At 35.2% G+C, this 18091-nt stretch overlaps 1 protein-coding gene across 1 annotated transcript in view; it reads right to left on the bottom strand.

The window, feature by feature from the left end:
• Positions 1–850: 850 nt before the first annotated feature.
• Positions 851–18091, bottom strand: part of LOC111088747 (Down syndrome cell adhesion molecule-like protein 1 homolog) — a gene marked incomplete at its 3' end in the record, with an annotated part of 20960 nt that continues 3719 nt past the window's right edge. Inside the window, exons 4-8 of the mRNA XM_022399630.1 lie at positions 5959–6150; positions 4491–4787; positions 3733–3912; positions 1794–1955; positions 851–1008 (exon numbers count right to left, since the gene is read on the bottom strand). Of these exons, the coding sequence (XP_022255338.1) occupies positions 851–1008; positions 1794–1955; positions 3733–3912; positions 4491–4787; positions 5959–6150 (989 nt within the window). The remainder of the gene's footprint in view (positions 1009–1793; positions 1956–3732; positions 3913–4490; positions 4788–5958; positions 6151–18091) is intronic.

Raw genomic sequence — 18091 nt, 5'->3', positions numbered from 1 at the left:
GGGGGGTAATTTAAAATAAAATGTTAAAAAATTAATTAATTTTTATTATCGATATGACGGTGCCAGGAGCAGCCTAGTGCCGTACTATAAATCAGACAATTTATGGCTCGCATCCCGTTGGGTGCGTTAGGAGAGTGACGTTCAAACCCCATTCTGCGATTAGACAGTTCGTTAAATTTCGTGCAAAGGTTGTCAATTGTTATCTGCGCTGGCCAGCCCTACTTTTAAAGAGATGGATAGAGTAAACAACACCCACCGCCAACTCTTGTTAGATCGAATAGTGGGATTTGACTGTTACTCTTATAATGCACCCATGGCTCCATGTTCATTAGCTTCCTTCCTTCTAATCTATCTACGTAAAATGAAGGACGACAATAAGCAGTTAGTTCTTGTATACCGTTCAGTAAAACAAGTAAGTTGTAATACGAAACTGAAGACGTATACTGTTCGTTAATCTTAACACTTAAGCAACAGATACTGAAATGTGAGTGGTTTAGTATCACCACATCAGTATTTGCTACCAAGTATTTCGAAGTAACCTAGGTTTCGGAAATCTCGTTATTAATGATTTCTACGTTTCGAAGATTGACTTTATTTTGCAATTATCATAATTTTTTTTTCTATTAGTCATGCTGCGTTCAACTTCACGTGTTCTCCAGTCATTTTTAATACGCGATAGAATTACGTGTTCACGATCCCCATAGGCTTCAGTGACGCCCCCCCCAGTGGCTTAACGATAGAAATTAGAATCACTAACACTTAAATTCGGGATTCGATCCCCGCCCCACCGTGCAGCTTTAAACGGAACAAACAGCTGCTGAAAATATGAACGGGATTTGACTAAGTTTACCTGCCTACTGACATAGATGTTGTCTCCCTTCGCATCTCCCCACAGTCGGTTGAGAGTGTTCTGCGTAGAGGTACTTGGTGGACTAACTTGGTAATCGGGTACAGTTATGGTATCATAGGGCAGAGCATAGGGGTGAAGCTCCTGTTCTTGTGGTAGGCCTGATATTCAGAGAACATGCCGTATATTAGCTAAATATAACAAACAATTTACATAACTGTGAATAAATTAGATAAAACTATAAATATGAGAATCAAAATTAGAACACGTTTTAATAAGTCCTCGGTGGGCCACAGCAACATTTGATACTATGGAAAAGTAAGCGAAGTACAAAAGTAGGCTTAAAATCACATTAGGGAATGGATAAGCAAGAAAATAGAAACAAAAATAAAAATGTACTGGTTCAAGAGATCGTATGCTCGAAATATCGCTAAATAAAATATTTTAACGCATTTATTTACTGTATTCATTTACTTCAGGCCTATCCTGAAATACGATAGGCCTAGTTTGCACTCGCTAACGGAATTTTACTTTCTTGACCATACTTTGAAAATATTTTCCATGCCAGTAATTAGTCTTAGACCAGGTTAACAAATATAATTAAATTTAGAATTTCACTTAGATGCTACTAATGTTGCTTGGACTTTCTTCTGCTTCCATCAAGGCTGTAGGAAGATTTCTGTATGTGACCCTGACGAAGACAAGTCGACAGGTGCGAAGCGTTGACGTTCCACCTACTTTTTCACTTCCTATATGATTACCAACCATTTTTTACGTATATTTTTGTCCCGTATTTAGATTGTGTAAAGAAATAAAAACATCAATAAAGATTATTTACAATGTATAATTATAAATTTATGACAGAAATGAATACAGGTTATACGTTTGTAAAACGTCACTGAGAGTAATATCTGTGATTTAAAGTGAAATTTGAAACACACCGTACCAGCTAAAACTTGACGTGAGTGGCTATTTGACGATGACGATCTCTGTGTTCCTTCGTCACTTGACACTCCTGTAGCCAAACAACCTTGCTCATTCGAGCCATCTATTTCTTTCAAAACCAGTGTTTCCATTCCTCGCCTTATCTTGGAGCTTCCAGACCCATCTAGTGACAAAAACAATTAACAGTTTTGATTTTTCATTAATTTCAGATCCAACTGATGATAAAAACAACCTAGAGCTTTGATAATTTTTTCGTTCCAGATTGGTCTAGTGACAAAAACAACCTTTGACCTTTGATTATTCTGTATTTTCAGAACCGTTTGTTGAAAACACAAGTTTGGGGGTTTGAGTTTTCTTCGGTAAAACTTCTGCTTATTTATTTCAATCTACCGTTAATTTTTCTAACATTCGGCAATTCTAATTATATCATTTTCAGATAGGATGAAATTACTTTTTTGAACATTATTATTGTTTGACTTCAGCATAAAGATCAGATTTCTAAGAAAAACCAAAATTTGTGTCATTATTGTTTATAAGGAATATATATTAAGGAATTATTTAATATAAAAAAAAATTAATTGGTGAGGTACATATTTGGTATTTTCAACAGGCGAAACGGCCAGGTCAGAAACTCCAAAAATTTGAGCCTAAGCATTTCTAATCTAGAACTGCTGTCCAGAGAGACGGCAGCCTGTCAGCACTACCCACCGCCTACACTGCTAGTTTAAACCCAATAGCGGAACTTACTCCCATTTTTATAAAACCTACAAAGTGTAGAATGTTTTCAGCGACATAGCGTGGGCCAAGACCTTATGCTTTATGTTTCGCATCCCGACACACTTACCACCATGCCCCTATTGGTTTAAATTGACTAAAATTTTATAACTAGCATATAGCCCCTCAAAAATAACGGGGCAAGTACTACCACCCCCCACTTCATAGTATACCCTAACCGTAAATTTCATAACTAACTGAAATGAGTAAATTTTGAGAAATCAAGTTTGACCAACAAAGAGGCAGAAAAGCGCAGGCGAGGCAGTGAAACGTCAGTAAATACGTTTGTGAACCAGTTAAAATTAAGATCATTCATGAAATGAAGTCGTTGCGTATTCATGAAAAAATAATTGGTAAAAATCAGTTAGATTAACAACTTTTAATATATATAGAAAAGCCAGTGCGTTTTGGTAACACTACGTTTCAACATTAGCTTTTATGTCATCTTGCTTAATTTAACAACAAAAGTATAATCTAATATTGTTGTTAGTCAATGTACTAAAAGTATAAAATGAAATGTATAGACAACAAAACTGGAAACACATTTGTTGATTTCTTAATTTAGAGTCTTTGTTGATTAAAGAGGTTTGTTTTTTAATAATAACGTTGATGGTATAACAGAAAATAGCTTAATTCAGAAACGATTTAAGTTTAGAATTGAATCGTTATTTTTACTTTCATGATAAGTTTTATGCACTTGGCTCTAGGCTAGGTGATCCCACACCTTGTATTTACTTTTGGCTTATTATACCAGCACTCACTACACCTATAAGGTTTCAAGGCACCTCTCCTCCCATCACGGTTTCCTTGCACTAAGATCGTAATGGGCAGACAGTAGTCGAACTATTTCATCTGGACAGATGCATTTTGGCTTTTAACTCCTCCTTTTCTGGGAAACGAACCTTGAAGTGACACGCACTGGCTTTTATATAAGTTAGATAAGAGGCAAGTTAACATATCAAAGATTGAATATTATTATTGCTACTTGCCTCATCAGTGTGTTTAGAACAGTTTTCGTTCAACGCATTTATCTATTAAAAACAATGGATGTGGAGCACCATTACCATAACAACAATGCACACATATATTAAAGAACAGTCATTTTATGAAAATAATAACAATAATCGTTCTCGAAACAACAAAGTTAGCATTCACTTTATACGTACCACTGCTGGGGCTATAATGAGAATTACGACGCCGATATAAGACACATCCAACGATGATAATAATAATCACGATGACAACAGACGTAACAATAGGGACGATGATCGTGAAGTCCAGAAGAAGAGGGAAATGAGACTCCATCTGTGCAGGCTTAGGCACGACCGTATACAAATCTGGAACAGCTGCTTCCAAAAATATATAAAATTAATTCCCTCTTTATTCCAGTTATGAAAAACAGCGTTGAATATATTGAAAAAATTAGATTTAAAACATGTTTTAGCTGCATTTTTGATTCATTAGGCCTAAACTCCGATATAACTGTTTGTTTTCGATATATTATTTCTTTTATTTGTTTTTTAGTTGAGAATATAATTAGAATAATGAAAGTGAGGTAAAGAGAAAAACCTATAAAACATGAGAAAAGGAAACACTAATGTCAAATTTGAAAAATAACTTAAAAACATGCAGTAAAGAAAGGGTACTGTGAAGTACAAAAGAAAGACTAAAAATAAAAAAAGAATAGAAGAAAACAAAAATTTGACCTTTGTCGAAAAACTTACACAAAGGACTACCTATGTTGTGTCTGTTACAGATCGAACCCTGAATTATCGGGGACATGGAAACAAATGTCTGAAGAAATATAAAGGATAGCATAAAACTTTTGTGTGTGTGTGTAGTAAAATAGCCCAAAAATTAAATTTAAGCAAAGCGATTGAATTATATGCAAAAAAAAACTTATAATTCAAACACTTATCTTTACCTTCAAATGTTACGTTAAATGTTTGGAATTCATACATAGCTTCAGTTGCACCTGCGCTGCTGTAAACGGTCACTTGAAGGTCATACCAAGTTCCTGGTGTTAAACGCTGTAACACATATTGTGATTGGTTAGAAGGCACGTGATCATTCAGTATTGTCCAATGAGACATGGGTTTCCTCCGGATCTTTATGGAATATTCTTTGATTAAACAGCCACCAGTTTCCCAAGAGAATAAATTCAGCCTCACAGAAGTGACGTCTCGCTGTATAAAATCTTCTTTCGTCGGAGATAAAGGAGCTGGATAAAAACGGAACGTACTTTTATCTCAATAAAATAGTTAATTGTTTCTCATTTGTAAAATATAATTATTGATTCATTAGAGACAAAATGACATAAATTAAAAGATAATCCTGCTGAAACATGGAATAAAAGAATGAAAAGATTTAAAAACGGATTCACCAGAGGTCACCACAAGAGCCTCATTGACAATAGTCCTGAACTCCCGTATAATAATGTACGTTTTTCATTATATTGAAGATATCAACTTCTTTGATCAACTGCTACATCGCTAATGAACATGGAATTTAATTAACTGTTTGGTTGAAAGTTCCTTTTCCAACTATTTTTTTTTTATAGTAGTGATCGAGTAATTATTTTTAGACGTTGATTAAGCTTTTTAAGGCTATTGAAAACTTAGGGAAACATCGTTAGTTTTTATACTTTTCTAGCACTTAAGTATTACTAGCAGATAGCCCGTCAAAAATGACGGAGCAAGTACTACCACCCCACTTCATAGTATACCCTAACCTCAAATTTTATAGCTAACTGAAATAAATATATTTTGCGAAATCAAGCTTGACCAACAAAGAGGCAGAAAAGTGCAGTCGAGGCAGTGAAACGTCTGTAAATTTCTTTGTAAGCCAATCAAAATTAAGTTCATTCATTAAATAAATTCGTGGCGTATTTATAGAATAATTATTGGTAAAAATCAGTAAGATTAACAACTTCTAATATACAGAAAAGTCAGTGCGTTTTGGTGACACTACGTTCTAACATTAGCTTTTATGTCATGTAGCTTAGTACCAAAATTTTGTTTGTCTGGAATTAAGCACCGGGTTTCTAGCCGTTTTCTTCATTTTCTTGGACCCCGATTTAATTTCATATCTAATTTTTTGGAAAACTACCTAATGAACACAACTTGATATAATGATACAGGATAACATGAGGTAGGTCATGAGAGGGGTTGCCGCCCCACATCTAATTTCATAGTGATAGAATTCTTGAAAACAGTAAGTCTTTCTTTTCAGTATTGGTGCCTTTCTGTATTTTTATTGCAATGTTTATTATGTTAAGAAAAACAATAGAAGCACAATTTCCTATCATTTGTTACAAATGGATACTCCAGCTAGTGGTACTATAAATAATAGACGCAAATCTAAGAATCTGTCTTGCAAAAGATTGTACTCACCAGCGCCATCTGTCCGCACCGATATCATCTCACTTGGTTCACTTCGACCTACGCTATTGGTTGACACCATGTATAATTTATACCTCGTGCCACATTCAAGTCCACCGAGCGTGTAGGTCTGATCTGTAAGCTTTGATTTTACTGTATTCTCGACCCAGTTCTTGCTTTCTTCTCGATAATACAGCACATAATCTAAGACCAGAGAAAGAAAATTTGATACAAGTTTGTTTTGAACTTCGCGCAAAGCTACACGAGGGCTATCTGCGCTAGCCATCTCAAATTTAGCAGTGTAAGACTAGAGGGAAGGCAACTAGTCATCACCAACCACAGTAAACTCTTGGGCTACTCTTTTACCAACGAATAGTGGGATTGACCGTAACATTATAACGCCCCCACGGCTGAAAGCGCGAGCATGTTTGGTGTGACGGGGAGACGTCAAAGAAATTCATTTCAAACTCCTCAATCCACAGCGAACTGTTAATGCAGAGATCTATAGTCAGCAACTGGAATGTTTAAATCAAGTCCTTCATCAGAAACGCCCTTCACTCCTCAATAGGAAAGGTGTTCGTCTTCTCCACGACAATGCACGTCCACATGTGGCACGTTTGACACAACACAAGATTATGGAGTTGGGTTGGAAAGTTCTCCCCCACCTACCATATTCTCCAGATATGGCACCATCAGATTACCATCTTTTTCGTTCGCTGCAACACCATCTTAATGGGAAAACGTATGCAAATGTGGAAGGTGTTAAAAAGGATATCGACATGTTTTTTTGCTTCAGAGCCAAGTGATTTCTTTAATCAGGGCATTAACAACCTGATTGTAAGATGGAAAAGCATCATCGATAAGAATGGAAACTATTTCATTTTATAAATGTTTTGTTTTGATATATAAGTTGTTCGGGTTTTTTCATCTAAAAGAAAGCGGCATTAATTTCTTGACGACTTAATAGTTTATCTGCAGTAAACTGTGGAACACCACTTGCAGTCTATTTTTTGGGCCAAATATAGTTGGTATCAGATAATTTTCCACCAGTCCATAATATCAGTGGCTACACAGGCAAAATTGTCCAACAGGCTCAGTAGTACATCTGTCCCAAGGATGTCAATGCCAGAACAGAGGTCAATGATGACTACCATCGTTCTTTTAGCAATACCACCTTGACATGGTTGGAGATTTACCTCTTCATTCGCTTCTAGTTTATTACCATATACTGGAATGAATGTGGAATTCAATAACTAGAGTAATGTTTACTTGGAGGGTTTGATATATTGTAAGATCTATCGGTGTTCTGGTTGCTCCTGTATTCATCAGGAACTTGATTTTCCTACCTGATACCTTTACGGGTATGTACCAAACTCGAACAAGATCTGAAAGAGCTGAGTTGACACTAAATATTTCAATGTGTTCCCCAGTGGTATGTATGCAGACTCATACCACTAGAAACCGGGTTTTGATACCCGTGGTGGGCAGACCACAGATAGCTCCAAACAACAACAACAACCTTTCACTGCGAGGCTTACTGCTGAGCTCCCTCAAGTCAGTGAGCAGACCTGACTTGGGTTCTGTCAATTTTTAGAGCTGTAGCAGCAGCATTTCCTACTTGTTTACTTGCTGTCGACTCTCATGGGCTTGTTGAGCCATTTGTTGAAACAAAAAACTTGTTTATGTTGTTGCTGCTGCATAACAAAGTATGGACAGCTCATTTTATAGTGACCCAACATTCTACATGCTAAGCAAATGCTTTGCTCTTTCTTCCGAAACTACATCTGGGTGGAGGCATCATAAACAATGGCTGCAGTATATAAACTATGAGAAGATTGGGATAGATCTGTCCATTCACTGGATGTCGGTGTGGGTGGCTGGTTAATCCTTGATATGGCTTGGGCTCAGCACGATGAAGGTAAGAATGTGATGGTCTGTTTGTGGTTTAGCTACTGCAGGGTTTTCCTCTCTTTCAACTGGTTCAAAGTTACTACTTCGTGTCTTGCCACAATGGAAACTGTGTATGTTAGGGTGAGAAAATAATTCACACCTATATATTGTCTCATTGTTTTTCAATGGATCCACCAAGATGTCTTTGTGATCTGCACAAGTCATTTCCACGTATGCCTTCCAGCTAAAGCAGTGTAGACTGTCAGCATAAGCAGCCAAACTCTTGGTGGTGCCCATTTTCTGTATTTTGAACTCTGCCCAATATGTTTCACAAGTTTCCATCAGGTTAAACCATTGGTGTAACTCTACATCAACAGTCTTACAATCCCTAAGTTACACAGCACTCAAATGCTGCTATAATGACTCAGTTATTCATGCCCCTTTTAATCTTGTTGGTTGTGGTATAGTCGGTGGTGTGTTAGGCTTCGAAACCAAGGGTCAAGGATTTGAGACGTGATGCTGCTGAACACACTCCTTACTTTCAGCTTGGGGTGTGTTATACTGTTAATCTCCAAAACTTTATAAGATGTTGATGAAGGGTTAAAACAGTTTTAATTAAATTAGCATTTCTTTCACAACACCTTTAAAATCAAACGTTCCACGTTGCTTTTGAGTGCAGAAACGGCTCTTTCAGGCTTTGCTGCTGTTTGAATCCAAGCTAATGAATCTAAGGAAAACAATTTTTTCATTTTTTTACTTTATACAGTTTGGCATGTTCTATTCTTATATAAACTGAGGAAATGTATAGCAGTTCTAAAATTTTAGGATTTTTTTTATTATATATTACCAATGAACGAGGTAATAAACATAACATCCTAGTTTTTATGAAACGTGCTTGACATCAAATGTAAAAGTAGCGGTCTATTTGAGTCTGTTACTTAGGTTTTTAGACACCAAACTTTGTTTTGCGTGCAAGCACGATATTATACTCACTGTCGACGTTTTTTTTTTGTTTTTTTTCAAACGAAATAAAATTACCCATTGATTCGCTTTTTAGAAATGGGAAGTACGGTGTTTATATAATAAAGCCACCGCTTTAGTACATGGTAAGCACATAATCAGGTGTTTTTATAGCTCGGATCTCGTTCTCTGTCATTTTAAACAACATAATTCTAAGAACATCAGGATATGTTAGCTTCTCTCGCACAGCTTTGTGTAAGGAACGAAGTGTCTTTTGTCGTTACTTAAACACAAACAATACGTTTTTGTAAAATGTAAGAAATTAATTCCCAGCCTTTCGGGAGACCACTCTAATTTTTTGATGGAGAGAAAAATCAACCTTTAAAATACGAACTAATTTATTTTCTAAATGTCTCTTTGTGTTTTTCTTTCAAGTAAGATGTGTTTAAACAGGGTAATGAATAGATAATCATTAAGCTCTAAAAGCAGGTTATGTTTAAAATACAGCACTTTCTTTTGTACACGATTTGTGCTGGGCTTGGCCTAATGGAGAGCATGTTTGGACTGTGAATCCCACTTTGAGGCCGTGGGTGCGCTACAAGATGGGGGTAACCCAAGAGTTGGTGGTTGGTGCTGTTGGCTGTCCACTCCAGTTTCTCGGCTGAAAATTGGGGACGTTTATATAGTGATATTCAATTTAATAATGTTAATTTTAGTAAGCGTGATCTTTACTCATGATTGCTTGTTTGTTTGTAATTAAGCACAAAGCTATACAATGGGCTATCTGTGCTCTGCCCACCACGGTTATCGAAACCCGGATTCTAGCGTTGTGAGTCCGCAGACATAACGCTGTGCCACTGGGGGGCTTTACTCATGAAGAAAGTATTTTGACATTGAAAAAAAAAACGATCTATATTGTTTGAAATAGATGTAATTTATTAGAGATTAAAACGTTTAGAAGCTTTCGTTCATAATCAATGCACATACAATCAGAAAATATAAGTAAAACGTTTGTTCGAACGTATTCAGTAAATTTCAATCCGATATGCTTATTTATTATACCATTTTACTCTTTTAAGTTTTATATCTGTACCAAAAAATTCAGATAGAAGTAAACGTATTTGAGTTTTACCACGACAGAATTGATTGCACAGATAAAAGCCTATTAGTAATATTCACCATCAATAGATGGCAGCATACAAGGTAGTAGACGGTATTTTAACCATTTTAGACCAACATGATTTTGTGTGTGAGTAAAAATATAATCTATAAAAATATTTTCAATTGTTTCGTCCAATGGTATTTCTGGAGTAGCCTTGCTATGTTTACATAGGCTTTGATATTACTCACACGGGAATGCATTACACTCCATCTACATCGACAACTCCATAAAAAGCTGCGCCGCGAGTTTGTTATCACGTCTACCATCTCTGTGGATGAGTTGAACCTTTTGTAGTTAGTACGTTGACAGCTGCTGGAGGATGATGATTCACGTCATAAACCTCTCAGCACTAGTGGCCAAAACTGGCTTCTTATAGGCCTGACTTATCAACATTATTGTACCGGCTTCTACCAATCAAGGAATGCTGCCGGGGGTGTGAGAGAACACACTCCAGGTCAAACTTTTTTCTTTTTTTTTTGATACTGTCGGTTATTTGGGTGGAGTTATATGACTCATTACATACAAACTGGCCTTTGACCTTGTCTTAGAAGGTGCCAGTATGCATGCTCAGGTCTAGGGATGACGCAAGTATGTTAGCAAGGGTGAAGCGAAGAGAAAGAGAGCTTGAATAGAAAAAGCTTTGAAACGTAGCAAATTAGTGTTTCAGATATTATGTTTGCGTGCAGTTTTTGGGAATACGTATGACTAAGCACATCAATGGAAACTCTGATTTTTCAATAACGTACTGAAGAGGTTGTAATAAGAAAAAGATGTTACGGGGGTGATCAGCATTTAGGGACAACCCTGAAAACATGGGTTTAAGCGTGTGCAATACCATAATAGCCAAATGAAAAGAAATGAAATTTATGAATAAAAACGCGCTGTCACCATTATTGCGTAGTTACGATATGAGCTTTTAATGAATTGAACTGCATATTGTTATTTATTTTGCAAATCTTGCTTGGAATTTGGAATACACTGTTACAAATCCTCTCTCCAGAAATATTATTTTGTTTGAAAATTTTTGAACAAAAATACACAGCGATTATCTCCGCATAGCCGTCCCTAATTTCGAACTGATCGATGAGAGGGAAGACAGCTAGTCAACTGCGCCACCATCAACTTTTGGGCTACGCTTGTCTGATCGAATAGCAGGATTTGACTATCACTCTTATTGCGTACCCATAGCTCCAAAGTACAGAGGGCGTTTTTTTGTTTTGACCACGAACTTTCGGATTTACTTTCGGGACACACTAACCGTTAGACTGCACTTAGTTCCGACTTACAGAAACAACAAGCGACTAAATTTACGAATAAAATGAAATATGAATTCATGAACATTGAGCTATATTTAATATTATATCATTATGACTTAAATAATTAATTTACTCGTCCGTTAATACACTTTGAAATATTGCAGTTAACTGACTATAATTTTAACTTCTTTGTTAACTGCCACAATACAGGTTTATAGTAAAAAGATTGTATAATGCTACCTTTGTTCCTATACACCACAGAACTTGAGATGGCTCAAAGCTGGTGATATATTTCAATTCTTTTTTTCCCTAGATCGTCCAGTTTTAAGAGTTCGGATTGGTTTTGTTTTTAGTCTTTATTTATTGTACTATATAACAAGGTCTCGAGGTTAAATTTCCGATTATATTTTAGTTACGTTGTTTATTTTTAGAACAAAGCCATATTGGGTTATCTGATATGTTCACGCGGGTACTTCAATCCCGGATTGTAGTGTTATAAATCCGTAAACTTACCGCTGTCCAACCGGGTTGACAATTATAATATAATAGTACAAATTTATATAAAAGTATAAGCCAGTAGAATATAAGAGTACTTACGTACGCTTCCAAGTATAACTTCCAGTACGTTATGCAAAGTGGTTAAATTGGGATTTTTAAAAGGGTGGAACTCCATTTTGTCATCTCCACTTTGACATTTCAGTCAAAAGACAAGGAACACTAATAGCTTGAATCCTCAAAAGGCTGAATCTCATTTTAACCTCTGGCTAGCAAAACAAGGCGTCATCCTTGATTTTGTTGAAATTGTGAGATTCAGCCAGAATTGCACCTTGTTTTGCGAAACCAGGGGTTGAAGTGAGATTCAGCCAGAATTGCACCTTGTTTTGCGAAACCAGGAGCTGAAGCGAGATTCAGCCAGAATTGCACCTTGTTTTGCGTAGCCAGGAGTTAAAGTGAGATTCTGCCAGAACTGCATACATTAAGGGTTAGCGAAAGTTCTGTAGTTGTTCGTCTGAAGTCATCTTTAAATCAAACCAACTCAGTATACTCTCTCCCCTCTTAACCTGTAAGCTCAACTAATTTAAAGGTATACATTTTATAGCCACCAAGAAAATATAAGCTACAAAAAACGAGAGTTCTATAGTAGAGTGAAAATGTACTGATTGTGGACACAGTTCAAAAACTCTCATTGACGAGTAAACTTGCTTTCGACATTCATAATTTCCTCAGTAGAAAGTCAAATTACCCACAGTGTTTAACTTAACTAAATTTCATGGTGAAGGGAGTACGTATTAAAGGCGTTTTAGTAACATATTTCATTAAATTTCATGTATTTCTCTTTCGCTGCTCTTACCTTCGTACTGTTCAGAGAAACGATCCTACATTTTACATCTCGTTTTTAGTCATAACCAGCTGTAAGCTGTCTTCTGTCAATTTCAAGTCAAGTCAGAAGTTCGTGTGATTATTTTAGCTCTGATGTAAAAAAAGTTGATATTACGACACAGTTTGTAGGATTAGTAATAAAAATGACCGATTTAACCCACTCAATGATAACTTTTCTCATCCGTATGTAATCATAAAGTTATATTAAACGCAGATAACGTTTGTTGAAAAAAATAATAGGTGGGCGTAAGGTTGAAGTTCAGTTCGTTTTAACAACAAATCACGGAAGCTTATGGCAGAAAAGCGCGAGAGGTAACTGTGTATGTAAATATGTTTAACGACTGACTTCTTATCACTTTATATCTGGATGGAACCCGTCGCAGAATGTTAGTGCGATTCAGATTCAGATATTAGACAAATGAAAGACTGTGTGCCATTTGTTGCTCGATCCTGAGGAATTAAGTTAGCGACAATTAACGATGATAAAACAGAAATCTGGGCGTGGCCAAGTAGTCCATGTATTACATTCGGCGCCTTTCAGGGTTAAAATAGTAACTATTAGGTAAATTATATATTGTGATATTTAATAATGTATGAGAAAAACAATATGAATGCATTATTTAAACAATTTGTAAATCTTTGTTACCAGATGGGGCTAGAACAGTTTAGTAGTTTCGTTCTTAAGGTGAAACATACCCCTTTGTTTCATCATAGTGGAATATATTCCTATGTTGTATTATAGTGAAATATATTCCTTTGTTTTATTATAGTGGAATATATTTCTTTGTTTTATTATAGTGGAATATATTCCTTTGTTTTATCATAGTGGAATATATTCCTTTGTTTTATTATAGTAGAATATATTCATTTGTTTTATCATAGTGGAATATATTCCTTTGTTTTATTATAGTAGAATATATTCCTTTGTTTTATCATAGTGGAATATATTTCTTTGTTTTATCATAGTGCAATATATTCCTTTGTTTTATCATAGTGCAATATATTCCTTTGTTTTATTATAGTGGAATATATGCCTTTGATTTATTATAGTGGAATATATGCCTTTGATTTATTATAGTGGAATATATTCCTTTGTTTTATTTATATGTATTGGTATCTGATATTCCAAACTGAAAATAGCTGCAATTATAAACAGATACAGACAAAAATTTTACATTTATATTATAGTAGAATTAAGGGATGTTAATGTAAAAAATTAGAACATAAAATCGTTTTACTATTATAGGAAGTAGAAAACTGGAAAACAAAATCGTTTTGGTATTAAAGGAAGTAGAAAACTGGAACATAAAATAGTTTTATTATTAAAGAAAGTATAAAACTGGGACATAAAATAGTTTTACTATTAAAGGAAGTAGAAAACTGGAACATAAAATAGTTTTACTGTTAAAGGAAGTGGAAAATTGGAACATAAAATAGTTTTACTATTAAAGAAAGTAGAAAACTAGGGCATAAAATAATTTCACTATTAAAGGAAGTAGAAAAATGGAAATAAAATAGTATTACTATTAACAGAAGTGGAAAACTGGGACATAAAATAATTTTACTATTAAAGGAAGTAGAGAACCGGAACATAAAATTTTAATTATTGGTATTGTTGTGGTAAAGTAGGTAACACTTTGGAATGAGTTCAAATTGACCTAGGGTTCATGTTGGTGTAGTAATCGTTTTAATGCTACAAAGAGTTTTCTAGCGTATTTATAGTGTGCGCACGTGTTCTCATTCACTATGCACGTTTTCAGAGCAAGCGAACACCGCTATTCACCAGTATAACTCATTTTATACGTTTTATTGAATAACGTTTCTACTTTTAAACACAATCGCTAATTGATGTTTTTCCACGCAACATATATTCAGAACACGTTATTCATTTGGAAAGCAGGAGAACAAGGAAGCTCACTTAGAATTCCCATAATATATCATTAGCAGTGCACCTTAAAGGTACGTACTGTTAAATGTATAGGATTAAGCAACAGTGAATACAAAGCTGGCCGCTTAATTCAAATGACACGAGGAATCAATGTTTTTTTTTCTTTAACACAACTTCGCTGGGGAAAATAACATAACGATAATGTATGTGAACAAAACAGTTGTAGGATAACAAAGCTTTTTTAATATGTAGTTTGAAAGCGTGCGAGAATGAAGGATATTTGATTGTCTATTCGACTTTAACAGAACATTGACATTCGTAGCCAGGCATTAATTAGAATATCCTATCACAAAACCAGCTGTTGCTCGCCACCTGCAGTGTTCACATATCGTAAATAAGGCTTTGCTGAGATAATCAGAAGCTCTTTCAGAAGACGTGAACGGAAAGCCAATGGGATTCTTTTTTACCAACGCGACTTTACCAGCGATTACTAGTATTTCTTTTTAATACCATATCTGATTATAAGAAAAGAAAATTCTTATTCTTATTGCACTTGTATTTTTCATATTATCCACAGAAAACACCGAAAAACGAAAGAAAATAAAAATCCAAACACTTTTATAACACGAGACTTATGCATACAGTTTAGAAACTGAAATCACGTTATATATTTTTCTGGGTGTTTGGCTTTGTTTTGTTTTTGTATAACATGTCTTTTTCCTTACAAAACCTACTAAGTTTTGAACACAATCGATGTGTGAAGACAAATGAGATGAATATGTCTTATCCCATGATCCAGATAAAATTATTATTTTAATATTATCAAAGATAAAACTAATAATTATAGATTATTACTTTACTGTTTTCTTGTGTTGTAAGTTACTTATAGCAATTTGTATTAGACTTTGTGCGACATCACATGTCTTCTTCATATAAATAATATGATATGAATATGTCTTATCCCATGATCCAGATAAAATTATTATTTTAATATTATCAAATTTACTGTTTTCTTGTGTTGTAAGTTACTTATAGCAATTTGTATTAGACTTTGTGCGACATCACATGTCTTCATCATATAAATAATATGATATGAATATGTTTTATCCCATGATCCAGATAAAACTAATAATTCTAGATTATTACGTTTACTGTTTTCTTGTGTTGTAAATTATTTATAGTAATCTGTATTACACTTTGTGCAATTGCGCAAATGCTGTTTCAGCTAACATCATAACTACTGCCACCCACATCGTGCAACACAGTTTTATGTAACAAAGGTGGGCGTAACCTAATGTGATACCAGCAGAGGTCGCTTCGTATTCCGCCCCAACCAGATGTCTACTGAGTGACGGGAGACTGGGAACACACTGCCCATCTGCCCTATCTTTCATATATCTTTTTACTATCTGATTTCCTATCTAATCACGCTGGCTTCATTCCTTTAAGGGTTTTGTTACTTAGTTTATTCTTACTTGATTTTCCATAAAATAAATTACTTTCTATTCATATTTTATTGAACTTTAATGCATTCAATCTTTCAAAAGAGTACATCAAATACCGCTAAATTAAAAACAGTTTTTGTTTTTGTTTTACACAGTTGCTCAGAATCCTTTCTTTAATGATTTTGAATTCATTCGTATTTTATTAACTTTTCTTTTCATGTAAGAGTAATGTAAACAGTTGGTGTAATGTTTGTTCATAAACCTAAATATCCTTAGTAATGTTTCCTTCACAGCTTACGAAAAATAGTGAAATATGTGTCCCAGGTTTTTTTTTATCAGGCTAGTCCTATTCCATGTTAATCTATTTAATGTATTTTCTTGCCTTTAGAGGGCAGGCAGAATCCCCCTCCCTCGAAGAAGAAATTCCTCAACACTCTTACATTTTCTAAAATCATATAAGTATCTATAGAACTAGGTCTCCCGGTGGGACAGCGGTAGGTTTAAGGACGTACAATGCTAAAACCCGGTTTTCAATTCTTCGTGGTGGACACATCAGAATGACCAATGTAGCTTTGCTCTAAAAAAAGAAACAAACAAATTAACAAGATGAATAGAGCTGATAGAATTCAAAACTACTGACTTCAGCCGGTCAACGAAAGTGACTTATTACAGGAGTCGAACTTAATCTAGTGGCTAGAGTGCTGTGTTGTGGATCGGAAGGTCTAAGGTTCGAGGCTGCGATATGCTGCTGAACGTGTTTCGAACTTTCAGTTGTGGGCACTTTATAAAAGTAGCAGCCAATTTTAGTGTTCGATTAAGAGAATAAATTTAGGCGTCAGTTGCTGATTGGTTACTCTACCTTTGATTAGCAGCTTTAAATTAGGGATGGTTATATCTTAACCTTGGGTTACTTAATATGGTTGTTTAACTGATCTATTGCATGAGATGTTCAGGTGAAAATACTTATGCGAATACAAGGTATTTATCAGCAAAAATAGCGCTCGTGTGGCAATATATTCAAAAAATATAAAGATAGTTTGAGTCAAAAGTAATTCCAAACAGACTGCGAAGACTAGAGTTGTCAAATAATATTGCCCCCTGGTGAGATAGCGGTAAGTTTACGGACTTACAACACTAAAATCCGGAGTTCGATTCCCAGCTGTGGACACAGTAGACAGTCCACTGTGGCTTTGCTCTAAACCATATACACACAGATGTCAAATAATAATTGTAATATATTAACTCCAACGTATCTTAATACATTGTTCTTAATGAGACGAGGAACTATTTTCTATCACACAATACTACGAAGGGAGTTCAGAAAGAGAACGAATTTTATTTTCTCTAAACCAGCCATATCAGATTGTAACTAACAAACGTAAGAGAATGGTGTTAAGGATGCGGTCAGCCATACAATATGTTTGTTTTTTAACACAGTCCACTAAATCAGTTTGTAAGCTTCATCAAACTCAGTATGGTAAAATTTAGATATGGTGTTACGATCCTAGTTGCGAACGACTGTTATAAAACATCAGTTGTCTGTAATTGTTGTTCTCACAGACCGTGTTTGAGATGGACGTCACAGGGTGCTGGGTTAAGACTGTATGCAAGGGGGAGGGGGAAGAGTTGCAAGACAAGTAGACAGATACTGATCTTTGTTTTGTTTTTTCTTTTTGGTTAGTAGGCTAATGTGCTGTTCCAGCAAGTTAATGCTTTCTGCCACAAAGAATGTACATCCCAAGCCTAGTTTCCAAGTAAAACTATTAACGTCTAGGAAATTCCCGCCCGGTGACAGGTTATAACCCTATAGAAACTATGTGGGACTATTTGAAGGGTTTAAAATGTTAGACCACAACTTTTTGAGTTGTCATCACCTGGTCCAAGTTTTGCAACAACTTTGTTGATATCATTTCTTGCAGTATAGAGCAGAACTTATCCAGTCAGGTAAAATGTTAGTAAGATAATACATACTATGTTATATTAGATACTAGCTGGGGTACCCGTACCCTGAACGGAAGTTATGTCAATTCATGATTAATGAAAGGTTATCTTAGGACATCAAAAGTTACTTCCCTTATATGTAATTGTAAAAAACGCCCATAAAAACTGTAAAACACAGAACGTGAAACCGCAAGTTTGCATGTCTCTCCGCACGGACCCAACA

The sequence above is a fragment of the Limulus polyphemus genome, unplaced genomic scaffold, assembly GCF_000517525.1.
Source record: "Limulus polyphemus unplaced genomic scaffold, Limulus_polyphemus-2.1.2 Scaffold4341, whole genome shotgun sequence".
Taxonomy (NCBI): Eukaryota; Metazoa; Arthropoda; class Merostomata; order Xiphosura; family Limulidae; genus Limulus; species Limulus polyphemus.
Note: the sequence above shows the minus strand (reverse complement) of the source record. Positions and strands in the feature narration are given on the sequence as shown.